Source organism: Mastigoproctus giganteus, chromosome 5, assembly GCF_048544385.1.
Source record: "Mastigoproctus giganteus isolate SK-2022 chromosome 5, ASM4854438v1, whole genome shotgun sequence".
NCBI lineage: Eukaryota > Metazoa > Arthropoda > Arachnida > Uropygi > Thelyphonidae > Mastigoproctus > Mastigoproctus giganteus.
In genome coordinates, this window is record NC_143579.1 from 149,140,103 (window position 1) to 149,154,243 (window position 14,141).

General features: G+C 36.1%; 1 protein-coding gene across 7 annotated transcripts in view; it reads right to left on the reverse strand.

Annotated features, from left to right (window-relative positions):
- Nucleotides 1-2,428: 2,428 nt before the first annotated feature.
- The window catches only part of Srrm234 (Serine-arginine repetitive matrix 2/3/4), a 661,659-nt gene continuing 649,946 nt past the window's right edge, over nt 2,429-14,141 (reverse strand). For 4 of the 7 annotated variants that reach the window (XM_090374230.1, XM_090374228.1, XM_090374229.1 and 1 more), the window contains one exon: nt 2,429-3,155. In XM_090374230.1, the coding sequence (XP_090230356.1) occupies nt 2,921-3,155 (235 nt within the window). In that variant the 3' untranslated portion in view covers nt 2,429-2,920. The remainder of the gene's footprint in view (nt 3,156-14,141) is intronic. The other 3 variants (XM_090374234.1, XM_090374231.1, XM_090374232.1) reach the window with 3 other exon arrangements.

Consider the following 14,141-nt stretch of genomic DNA (forward strand, 5'->3'; position numbering starts at 1 on the left):
ATTTTTTTCCCTGTCCATCCACAGTAACTTCATCTTCTCCTGCAATACTCCAACATGTTCTCTGCAGCTCCTAGAAGACTTCACCGGGTGATTCTCAACTTCTCTTGACAAAGCTTCCACCAGAGATTCTTGCCAATGCCGACACTTCTCTCTGCAGGATAAACCAATGGGATTCCTGCCTTCGCCTCTGCTCCTTGAAGCTCCTTTGCTGATGCTGCATGTCCATCAGCATGGGATTATATGCTTTCGGGCTCTTTTGCTGGTCTACGACACTCCCCAGGCAGAATTTTAACCACCCTTGATGAATCCTCATCGAAGGGGTTCTGCTAACGCTGGTCAACTGACAGGTGTGGGAATCATCTGGCCGTTTGGCCCTCTGCTGGGGGGGTAGCCTTCCCCTCTTTCCCTACCCTTGCTTCCTTCCTCTTTTCTTACCTTTCCTATCCAACTCGCTCTGTTCCTCTAACTTGGCCTCTCTCTCCTCTCTTGCTTTGCAAGTGGAGAGAGAGCCTACCTTCCTGGCCCGGCTCCTTGTGCCAGTGGACAGATGCTGAAAGGCTCCTTCCATGGTGATAGAGCCTCCCAATAACTAAGAGGCCAGTCAAACAACACAAACAACACACTACTCGCACATAACCCACACTGACTGGCCTTGCAATGTTGTGCATACATCACAGAGAACTTAATGCAGATTTGTGGGGAACCCCAGGAACTGCTTGACAAAAACACTATGTCCACTATGTCAAGATTTCCAATCTTGGTAACCTAAAAATAGGTTAAGATAACTAACAAATTGCCCAGTTCATGGCATTTTTATAGCTGTTCTAAAAATTATATGTCCTATTTTGTTCATGGTGTTATTTTTCTTCTAAGGGGCCTGTTAACCCTTACAAAGGAACATCCTACCTAGGAAAACTATGAAGGCCTGATTGAAGTGTTTAAAGCTTTAAATGTGTTGAGTAAACTAAATGATGACATTCTTACTTGTTCTTAGACCACATTCACATGCCCCCTATTCACACACACACACACACACACACACACACGCACGCACGCACGCACGCACGCACGCACGCACGCGCACACACACACACACACGGGAAATTTAAATTGGAAAATGATGGTTGCAGGACAGATGTATGTGAATCTGTTTTCAGCCAGAGACTGTTCCATATGAAAGAATTGGGAAAATGAAATGGGTAGTGGTGTTTCATGGTTGATGCCATATAAGCTTGCCTCTTTGCATCACTTTTTCTTTACTAATGCTAATATGATTAGAATCTTGGTTGTTGCTCTAATTTTGAAAGAACTACATTGTTGCAAATTCAATTTCTAATCAATTTGCAGTGTAATTTCTCATAATATTAACATGTAAGGTTCCACACCTTTTCCAATTAATCCAGGCATCTTTCTTTACCTTTTTCGTTCTGGTTTTTTTGTACATCAAAGAGACAACTGTCAATTTTTTAGCAAATAATAATAATGCAAAAGATAATAGTGCTGATATTATGTTTTTAAGAATTTATAGTAAACCTTCCACCATGTGTATTTCTTAAAGATTACAATATGCAGAAATTGAGCCGAATATTTTTATTGACTTCCCAGCCCTCAGCACATTCATTGTACTACAGTTAATTTTAACAAATTTTAGATCATATAAAAAAAAAATATATATAATTAGTGAATAATTAAAATTTAAATAGCAAAAATATTGTCTTATTTTATGGCTAAGAAATACATCAGTATCTGTTAATTTTCACCTTGAATTGGAAAAATCTTTTTTTTTTTTTTTTTTATATGTGCACAATTCTTATCTGTCATAGCATTCAGTGTTGCTATGACAGATAAGAATTTTTTGACTTTTGACTTTACACTTTTTTTGAATTTTACAGCAAAACGAGTTCTAACTATATGTTTCCCATTTAAGTGTAAAGTTATGGTGTTCACTTTCAGAATTGCAACAATCATTTCCAGTATTTAATATTAATTTCTTACATTTGTTATATGTTCTGGAATTTGCACTCATCTTATCAACAAATATATTTTTGAATAAAATTAAGGAAATCAACATCAATTTCTTTTATTTAAATGCGTTTATGACCATTTCCATTATTTTAAAATTTTTCTTAAATGTACTTTTATTATAATTTTAAGATCTTATACTGAATATTTTGAAAACTTTTCTTTCAATTGATTACAACTAAAAAAATTTCAATATTGTGAGAACTTGAATTTGAAATCTTTTCCAATAGTAAAGAAGAAAAAAGTTGTCTTTAAAAAACAAAACAAAAAAAAAAAAAAAAAAACCATCACGGCAAGAATTTGTTACAAATTTAGGTTTAAAAAAAGTCTGAATACCAACTATTCCAAATATTCCGAATATTCATACCAACAAAATGAAATCCACATTTCCATTGTGAAATTAGCTTGTCATTATGAATAAGTTGCTTATAAATATAACATATTTTATACCATCAACAATTATTAAAAGTTATTTCTGTCCACAAATTTTATACTTTTTTTCCCCTCTTCTCTCACAGCTTCTATCCTTTCCTTATTTCAAAAGATGTATGATATTCAAACATTACATTGAGCAACAATCTCAGAGTTGTAATAGAACATCAAATATTTGCACAGATTAATTTCAACTTCTATATAATTCTTATATATGTATCATAACAGTACAATACACAGTGCTACCTTTCAGTACTAAACAAAAATAAACAAATAAAACTGAATTAATATACACAAATTCCCATTGAAAATCTCTCTCTCTCTCTCTCTCTCACACGCGCACACACACACACACGCACACACACACAATATATATATATACACACACACACTTCATATATACATACTGTATGTATGTATGAAGACAACGTAACTTAATATTTCACAATATGAACAATTTAAAATATCATCTCTTAACACTATCATTGCTGTTGTCTTTATATTTTCTGTGAAGAGGGCTCCATGACTCTGATCGACTTCTAGGACTGGAACTATTTCTGTATGAACATGACCTAGACCGTGAATGTGATCTGTATGGAGAAAAAGATCTTGACTGAGACTGTGACTGGCAAGACCATGAACTGTGACTACTAGGAGTAGGTGGAGATGGGCGCCGATAAGGAACAGGGCGTTTACGTGCACTATTTTGAACAGGGAGAGAGTTATCAGCACACAGTTGTAACCAAATTATAACTATACACATTTCATAAAGTAAAGTATACAGCATAAATTTTCATACCTTCAGGGGCATATAAAATATTGCATAATTTACTGCACATCATTTAAATTTATGAGACCTTAGATGTGCTTAAATATTCAGTGATTCTATTCTACTTACCCACCTGACATTATAACTGGCTTGGTTTCCCTTATATGCTCAGGAGCTGTACCTGTCTAATTGCTCTTTTTTCTATATGCATGAAAGGAATGGTTAATTGTTTAAAACTGGATGTCAATTTCCTGTTTGTAGGATGAAAATGTCCGACAAACTTCAGGAAAATCTTAAATTTCTGTGTTCAAGGTCCAGAAATTATTCAGACCACTTGACAAGCCATCCATGGGATTCCTTCAGCCCTCAATGGGAATTGAACCCATCTCTTCCAATCAGTTGGGAAGAACTATTCTTTCCACTGATTAGGAAATGAAACAGTCACTGTATTACTGTAAAGGCTCTAATGAATGACACGACACTTATGTGCGTGCAAAAGATAAGAAAGTTATACATTTTTAGAAATACTTCACCACCACTAATTTCAATAAAGTTTTGTGTAGCTCATATAACTTATAAACTCATTTCGTTAAATGAGCATGAAATTCATTCAAATTTCATACTATCAATAAAGGGTTACACAAGAATGATCATTCCCTATTGTTATGCATCTCTAAAACTGAGTTTCATGCTGCCAACATGAAAATTCTATAGGAAAGTAGACAATTAATTCCGTTCCTGATTAAAAGATGAATTTTAGCTCATGCAGAGTTCATGAGAGAGGACAGCAACTTGCATTCATCTCCACCAGCGCATGTTCTACAGAGTTTTGGGGATCTGGCAAGCTGTTCCAGGGTACAGTCACTCCTCAGTTCCTTTTTATGGACTATAATTCACTTCTTCCCTCCCCCCTTCTCATAGGACACATGGTTGATAAATTTCCAAGAAGCAAAGATATCCAGAAAACAGAGTGGCTTTCTAGATTCTCAGACCTCATTAAAAGGTCCCATATTAAAAGATGAAAGCAGGGATTTTCCTAAGTGCTACTTGAAAATTTTTCCAGGCATGTTCCAGGCAATTTCACATAATTGCTCATAATTTTTCCAGGCAATTGCACATAATTGCCATTAAGTGTTTGCACTTTCTTCCAGATAAGTCTGGTGTCCATGTCCTTGTTTATTAAGGAAAAATTAATCCAGGCATCTTTCTTTCTTAACATTTCTTAACATTATATTCCGGAGGCCAGTATTCCTTTTGATTTTTTACCAATAATTGAAGTAACCTTGTATAGAGTATGACAGAGCCTTTTAAATAAATAAAGAAATATATATACGTTGAATAGAATAACAAGAAAGTGGAAATAAAAAGACAGAAAAATGAGGATGCCTAGTGCAGTTAGCAAACTACGAGGGTGATTCCATAAAGAATCGCCCAAAAATATATATTTTACGATAACATTTTGAGACTGAATATTAATTTTTTACTTTCAATATATCATTGTTATTTACAGCAAATTGAGATTGGAACCCAAAGCCCTACAGGTATGAATCAGATAAATTCAATAAAATAAATTATCGGATATTCCGGAAACCACATTATGTGTGGCAGCTGCAAGAAAAGAGAGTGACTTTGAGTCTGCTGCTGAATATAATGGTTGCAAGGGTGCCACCTAGTGTACTTTTACCCTGTTGTTGTTGTTGTATTTGGGGGTTTTGGCACAAGGGCCTCTTGCCATACTTATGAACGAGTCTACATGTTATTATGGTCAGAGATAATTTATGCATCATTTCCAAGATGATTTAGTAAGGTTCAGGATTCCTGTAAGGCAGACAGAAAGCTAAAGCTGGTTGTTTGGATAGTTGATTTGAGGACCTTCAACAAAGATATGCTTTACTGTTAGCTGGGGCAGGCAGAAAAAATACTGAGAAGAGATCTCTCCCATAAGCAAATATAGATGAGTTAGATAGAAATTACCAATACGGAATCTTGACAGAATCACTTCTCACTTGCTTCTCCTGAAACTAGAGGATCACAGTTGTTGTTGTTCTTTAATCTGCAGCAGTCTGTTATTAATTTGAGTTTTCCAGAGTTGAGACAATTGTTTCCTACATATTATTTTAATAATAGATTTGTAATTGGTGTAGGGTACTTTTAGCTGACAGGAAGAACCAGTGTCGGGTTATTTAGCAGCATCACCTGCATGTTCATTGCAGGTTGGATGTTCCTAAGTCACATAATCTAGATCATATCTCTTTAAGAATGGAATGAGAGGAATAAAAAGTAGATTGAATGGTAGCGAATGCACTTAAGGAGTCTGTATATTTCACAGATTTCTTGATATGGTTGATGCTTATGTTTTATTGCGTGTAGTTCTGTGGTATAGACACTGCATTCAGTAGGAGACACAGCAATTGAGAAGGTGAAAGAAACTGCTGCATCTATTTTGGTGGCATCAGTATAGATGACTAGTTTCTCTGAGTTTGCCAAGGGGCGTGCTTCATGTAGCCGCTAAAACTTGTTATTTGCTAGGGAGCATTTTCCCTATCTCAGAAAAAAATTGTTGCAAGGAGGGGTGAGAATTGAGTCCAGGGAGGTTCAGGAATAGCAACATCTTGGAAGATAATCTGGAAATTAATGTTCCAACTGAGCATGAGCTCTTGCAATTGAAGCTCCACAGAAGGTTTTTGTTAAATTTTAGCATAGCACGTTGGGGTTGAACAGGTACTGCCAACTGGGATGAGTTGAAATACTATTCATTTCTGCTGCAATAATATAGTAAGAATTTTCTCCTGAGTTCAGGAGACATTCTGAAGGCTCCCACAGCTACCTAAGTTGTTGTAGTTCGGTTTAATGACACAAGGGCTACTACGGCCAAACTGTGTCTCTTCATTGTTAATTGACAAAAAGCGTGTTGTTAGAGAGATTAAATTATATACTTCTGTACAAACCAATATGTTTTAGATATAATAAAAGTTCTTCAATATTTGCTTCATTTTCTAATATGCAAGATAAATCAAGTAGTATATTCAATGTAGAGAGTGACTGAAAAGTGTTTGACCGGATGGTTGAATGTAAGGGACAATCAACCAGGAAATGACAGACTGTAAGTTTCATCTGACAGGATGAGCACTGTGGTGGGCTTTCTCCCAATAAAAAGAAGAGATGAGTATGGTGAGTGTGTCCAATTCTGAGTCTTGCCAGTACCACTTCCTCTCGTCTGTTTCTTCGGAAGCCAGACAGCCACAGCTTTGGATCTTCTTTTATCTGGTAAAGTTTATTGTTAGTGTCACTTTTCCAGGTCTGTGACCATTTATCGTAGCAGGCTTTGTGTATGACAGACTTAAAATCAGAGAAAGGAACCTGAGGAGCTACCTATGTTCATTATGCTGGATGGTTCAGATGTAACAGAAAACATTTCCTATTGGAATCACAACTTAGTGAACCATAGTCTAAGTAGGACCAAATTAAGGTTCTATAGAGATATAAGAGAGAGTTTTTATCAGCACCCCAAGACATAGGAGATAGTTCTTAGGATGCTAAATTTTTTAAGACAAATCATCCAAAGGTAAGCTATATGAGTATCAAAATTAAGTTTGTTAACTAAATATAAGCCCATTAAATGAAAGTTGTTGGTGAGAGGAATCAGATTGTTTTTTTAAATATATTTATAGATGTGGATGTAGTTTGTATTTTTTACAGAAGTGAATTACAGTGGATTTATTTTCTGTTAGGGTATAACCATCCTGCAATGCCCATGATTATATTTTGGCTATGGAAATTTAAAGTTGCCATTCAATGGTATTCACGGTTTGTGATTGACAAGAGCTAATGAAGTCGTCAGCAACATGTATGATTCAACTGTATTTGGTACATCCTGTGTCATGTTTGAAATTCTTATTGCAAATTATGTTGCACTGAGGATGGAGCCTTGTGGTATACCTTCCTCTTATTCAAATGATTTGGATAAATTGGTGTAACTGACCTCTCAAGCTGAAAGAATGAAGATCTTGAAGTACATCATACTGCCAGGTGGTATTGAAGGCTTTCTCAATATTGAGTTCAATCATGACCAGATGTCTGCTTGTGAAGGCACTAGGATGTTTGCTTTTTTATCATCACATCTAACTTGGACAGATTCTTTTAAAACCTGTCTGGTTACTCTTTAGCAAGCTGTTAGTTTCCAGGACTTTGCCCAGCTAGTCAGTGAAATCGGCCTGTAGTTATGTAGAAAGGAACGATCCTTTCCTGGCTTCGATAAGACTAGGACAGTTGAGTAATGCCTGGAGTTTAGGTAAGTATTTTCCAAAAATTTTCGATCGTACAAAAATTGATCTTATTCCGTTCGGCAGATTCTGCCAAAGGATTCAGCTAAGGCATTTGCTATCTTTCCCTACCTAGTTTAGTATTGAAGCTGGGGACTGCACATAATTGCCATTAAGTGTTTGTACTTTCTTCCAGATAAGTCTGGTGTCCATGTCCTTGTTTATAGTTAAGGAAAAATTCATCCAGGCATCTTTCTTTACCTTTATTGTTATTTGGCAGAACTGGGCTTTGAGTCATTTAAAGTTGATTAGATTACTGGTTGTGGGGAATTTGTGAAACAAATTTCATGCTCTATGTTTTTTCTGTTTGGCATGCATTCAATCCTGATTCCAACAGCAGTTGCTGTGTTTGTGATATCTCCAGAAAAGATTTTGGTATTGCAGAGGTAGCAGCTTGTAATATCTGATTAGTTATATGTTCACTGACATTATCTATGGGCTGGGATTGGACTATTTCATTATCAAACTGGACATGAGAGGCATATTCATTCCAGTGTGCCCTATGAAATTTCCAAGTGGAGTGATGCAGTGGAGGCAAGTTTACCTGTGTCTGGAGCTTGAAGAGAATTAGCAAATGATCAATATTTAGTGGATTGTCAAGAACTGTCCACTCCGTATTGGTATATACGGAGTGGACAGTTCAATCTGGAGGGAGATCAGATTGAAAGATCTATTGCACTCATGGATCCTGTAGAGAAATGAATACAGGTAGGCTCACCAGTGTTCAAAAGGGTAAGCTGACAAGCATCACAAAGGGATTCTATTAGTTTACCTCTTTTGTTGATTGTTGGAAATCCCCACAGCACATGATGAGCACTGAAGTCTCTGAGTAAGAACAGAGGTGGTCTATTAGATTTCCCAGGTCATCTGAGGAGAGCGAGAAATTAGGAGGGACATATAGAGAAGCCATTGTTAAAGGGATACTAATTACTAACTACTACTACTTCAAAAGGAGTCTGAATTGCTTCCATTGTTCCAACCAGTCTATGTTTGGATGGAATGTTGTCTCTATCAAGAACCACCACCCCTCAACATTGTGTAAACTGATAATATGGCCCTTGAAGAGTGCAGTAAGAAGAAAATTTTAATTAAAATTAAACAAAAGGTGTGGCAAAAATTTCAATATCCGGGGTATTTGAACGAATATTAAAATAAAAATTACTATTTTTCGCCGGGGAGAGGATTTTTATTCTACTGGGGGTGAATTTTCGGGGGAGAAGTTTATTTCACTGGGAGTGAAACACATCTTCCAGTCACCCCCCCCCCCAGATTCAACACTGTATCTGAAGTTAGTATCATTTTTAATGGTAGGACACACTTGTGAATCTAAATAAGTTTCTAAGTATATGTCTACTGTATCAGTAGATAAGATCATGTAAATTGTCTTTTGTATTACGAAAGCATCTAAAATTCCAATGAAGGATTATTTCCATTAACTAGTTTTGTTGGTAGTTTTTGTTTCTGCCTGTGTTTTAGTTGTGACTTGTATATCAATCAACTTTCGCTTTGTCTTTCTTAGGAATGAAGGGATGTGTCATGTCCATCTCATCGGTTGTATTAAGTTCTAAAATTCCATCATCTGAATCATTTTGTTGATCAATATCCATTCTGGTTGAAAGCAGTGGTTGCAGTTCACTTTTGGTTTTGCTGTTGGAGGCATATTGGCCAGAATGGTAATTGGGGTTTTACTGGCTTGTTCAGTTTTTTTGTTGCAAAGGACACTGGAACAAGCCCAATTAGTGATAGATATATTTGGAGGAACTGTAATATCTGTTTGTATACCTACTGACTGAAAATGTTCAGCAGCTGTGAAATATGTAAACTTTTGCTCTGTTTTGATTATTTGTCTTCTTGCCTCTCTGAATATGTGATTTTTTCTCCACTTTATATTTCTGAATTTTCTTTTCTTGGTTCCATAGTTTGCATATTTTGGAGAAAGCCAGGTGATTACCTTACAATTTGGACAATGAGAAGTGGTAGCAGTGCAATTATAATGATTGTGCTCCTTTCATCAACAATCGGGACATAATGCCTCACCTCGACATGCAGCCTGGGAGTGCCCATATTTTTGGCACCTGATTGGATTCAGGACGCAAGGACAGATATGGCAATAAAAGTGAGGATTATGCTCCTTGTCAGAACAAGAATACTGTCTTTTTGAGTCATGATTCTCCTTGCTCAGATGACTCTTTGTTCATATAGATTTTGCACAATTTCCTCCTCTGATACAGTTAATAAGTCCCTTTCTATAATTAATCCCTTTGAGGAGTTTAGGGTGGCATGGGGAGTAACTTTTATTGGTTATCTGCCAAAAGTAGTCAACTTAAATAACTTTGCAGGATGTTGAAATTTTATGGTCTCTACTAGACGCCCTACTGATTCTGGCAACCCTGCAGCAGACTCTCTCTCTCTCTCTCTCTCTCTCTCTCTCTGCATTTCTGCACAAGAAATGGAGAAAATTTACTCAGAGGCTGATCTGATAATGCAGAATGAGGAATGCTGGTATCTCCTCTTGATGGGTTGTTTCCAACACCTTGCAATGAGAAAAGTCATTTTCTGTGTCTTTTGTATCTAGTCTTGAGCTCACTGGCTCTAAAGGTGGAAACATAGTGTTATTCATCTTTGCTCCTGTCAGCCTTGGGCGAGTGGATTTTTTCTTCCAGGAGGCAGGAGCAGGAGTGATCAAGTGAGCAGGGCTGCTAGAGTGACTAAGCAATATAAAAGTTAGTATGTCAGTTTTATGGAAAAGAAAGAAAGTGGTTTTCCTTTCTGAAACTTACAATTCATAACACTAAGTTTACTATTAGTTGGGAATGTAAAAAATTAAAACCGAACAAAACTGTATCTTTTAGAAAAATGGTCTCGAAATCACCCAGAGAATTGTTTGGTCACTATAACAACTGACACCTGGGGCCAAACTGTTACCTTGCAATAATCTGGTATATAATATTATTTTAAATCTAAATGTTCACTACTCTAATTTAAAAATGGTAACCCAAAGGGCTTTGGGTTCCAATCCCAGTTTGCTGTAAATACTAATTATATGTTGAAAATAAAAAATCAACATTCAGCCTCAAAATATTATCATAAAATTTATATTTTTGGCCATACTAAATATGAAATTAATTAAAATTAGTAAAACTGTTACTGGGACAACAGAAATGGCCATTCATTTTGTTTGGCTATTTATTTGTTCAAAACTCCTGATGAGTAGTAAAGAGATGGATGCGGATGAATGGATTTTTCTTTCTTTCTTTTTTCTCTCTCTCTTTCTTTTCCTTCTTTTTTTCTTTTCTTTTTTGATTATTATGTTAACTCTAGTTACTTTATATTTCAGTGTCTAGATTAGTACAGCGATGTAGCTACATTCTTTTGCACCTAGGGCGGATCCTTCTGGGTCACCCCATAAATAATATTATCAACTTGAAAAAAGTCTTCCATTTTCACGTCTTCATTTTGGCAAATATATTGATAACCTCATCAATTTAATCTGACTGGCATATTTATTTTCAATAGATAATATAGCTAGATTTGATAATCTAGTCTGACACATTGAAGAACGGAAGTAATTTTTAATTATTTTAAATGCTTCTTTCGCAAGAAGCTATAGATACACATTCTGTTAAAAAGAACCTTAAACATAATAATAAATTTGGTAGAGATTTCGAAAATTCCTACTTTATAATAAAGTCTACAAACTGCAAAGCTGTCCACTGTTTTGCTTCCTCAACAGTTATTTTTACAGCTTGTTTGTGTGTTATTTGGTTTTTAGGAGCATTAGCAACTAAGGCCATATTGCTCCGGGGATATGCGGTGGTCATTCCCTGACCTTTCCGAATCCTCCGTATTTGGTGGTAATGGTCTTGAACCCCGGTATAATCAAGAAGCGTGAGCTACACACTGCTGCTCTAGCCCACCTGGCTACGGAGGCGCCTTGCAGCTTGTAAATGACGTCTTAGTTGGCCAATTTCTAATACAATTTCTTCATGATGAAATTCATTGAAAATTTCAGTTAGCTTTGAAATATGCATTTCATATTCTACTTTCTTCCCAACAACCAAATTATATGGTTGAATAATGCAAATGTTGAAAGAATTTTGTCCACTGTATTCGAATGAACCTCCAATTCTCGATGAAACCTATAGGCATTCATACATTGCTCTTTTTCATTCTTCTTGGTGTGACAGTCCAGCATCCTTTGTAATTTCTCTTGGCATTTGTTTTTTTTATCCTTATTCTTCCTCTTCTTCCTAATGCTCATTTACTCGCAAGTTTTATTTGTAAATTGAAGAGCCCTTTCTACAATTTTATTTCTTTCTTCATTAATAAATAATTTTAAGGTCTGTAACTTTACAACACATTTTTCCAGGCTTATTCCGACTGCTTGTAAATAATTTTGTGTAAGGTTAACTTCTTGTAGAATTTCATGCCAGAAGGAAAGATAACTTAGAAAAGAAAAATCACATATAGATGATAATAAAATTTCATGGTACCTCTGGTATCGAATATTCTCTTGAGGTTCACATAATGTTCTCAGAGCAGAAGTTATTTCATTCAGTTTGGCAACTTTCTGAGAATGATCATCGACAATCGAAACATCAATATGAAGTGGACCAATCTGATTCATCCCATTCCTTCAAGAATTTAAATAAGTAAAGAAGTCTTTGCTGTTCCTCTTTGCATCCTTTGTCCAAAATTTCTTGTAATCTGCCTTCGCCTGCCTAACCTCCTTTGTGACCTGATTACAGACTAGCTTATATCTGCCATAGGCTTCTGAGTCGCTTGTTAATTTATATATATATCCCTTCTCTGCCACAAGTGTTTCATCTGACGTCCACTTCGGCCTAAACCTTGAACAGTATTTCTTAGTTGGTATGAAAAGCCTAGTAGCTTCCAAGATTAATTCCTTGAATGCTTCACATGTATCAGTTGGTTCTATTTTTTTTTTTTAATTAAAAACTGTCTGAGATGATTGTAGTCACCTTTACGGAAGCAAAAGCTCTTCCCTTTACCCCGATGGTAATTATATCCCACATTAGCACACTGTGATTACTGCCAACTAGTGGTTCCTTTATCTGAAAATTCTTAATACACAAATAATCACTGTTGATAATCAGATCAAGAGTATTACTCCCTCTGGTTGCCTCTTGAACATGCTGTAGAAAACAAGTATCCAATAAATCCACAAAAGTCTTGCTAGTATATGCGAGTGACCAATGCACAAAGTTCCAGTCTATTTCATCATACCATTCTATGGAGCTGAAATGAGGGGAGAGTTGATTTGATTTCTTCGTGTACAGTTGTCTTTCTCTTTGAAGTCTGCTGAAGATGATTTTCAATTGCATGCGCCTTAATTCTGATTAATCAGCTCTGGTTGTTGTGTAACAACCATTTACAACTTATATCATTTTCCACATCTTGTGGAGATCCACTTTGTGGTTGAAGCCAGCAATGATTTGATTTCAATCCTTCTAAAACTCAGTCTTGTCTTATATCTCGCAGAAAGGATTCTTCTGCTCCTATTCTTATCTTTGGTGACACTCTGATTTCTATTTTCGCATATTTTCCATAGGCAAAAAAAATGATATATTTCTTTTGGGGATTACCCTGACTTCTAATCTCTCTTGGCACAACCATATTACAAATACTGCTTCCTCTGCATCTAAAAAACTTGGTTTTCTCTTTCGGTGTTACTTTTCTTCCAAACAGCTGTTCACTCTGTACAAATCGCAAATCTGCCCTACCATGGAATATTGTTCCCACATCTGGGGTGGTGCTCCCAAAATCTCTCTCAGGCTTCTAGATTCCATTCAGAAGAGGGCAGTTAGGTTAATTAATGACTTCTCTCTAACAGTCTCTCTCTCCACTCACTGTCTCATAGATGTACTGTTTCTGCTGAATGCCTTTTCTATAAATACTTCCATGGGCACTGTTCTTCTGAACTGGCTTCTATAATCCCCGCTATTTCTTTCAAAATACAGTAGACTCTCGATTTTCTGGGATAGATGGTAAAAAACAAATCCCGGATAATCAATTTCCCGGTTAATCCAAAAATACAGAAGTCCCCGACATACGTAAGAGATTCGTTCCAGGAACTCTTACTTCATCGAGTTTTACGTAACTCAGGAATGACTAATAACATATCACTACTATATTATTATGGACAAATCTGAATTCAGCGCGATACTTGTTTGCCCATTTTCATACATCCTTATTAGTTTAATTTTCTGATCCAAATTGATCACTTTTCTTTTCTTGGTAGATTTACTAGTACCACTGTAATTATTCTCTTAGTCGGCACCATGATAATGGTCAAAATGAAATTTTTAGTAAAGAACTTCACAGGGTTAAGGCAAAAACTTACTATTATCACCCCGCGCGAGCGCACATTTTGCTAAAGCACATTTCTGAGGTCAATACCATAAAACAATAAAAACAATTTGCACTTTCCGTGTTATTGGGCTTTTCTGTTAGCGCAATATTATTATAAACGGGTAGTAAGCTCGACCTTATTGCATTTGCAACACTACTGATAGATGGAATTGTGTGGGTTTTTACGTTATTATATTATGGTGAAATGTGTGTCCCTTTCACTG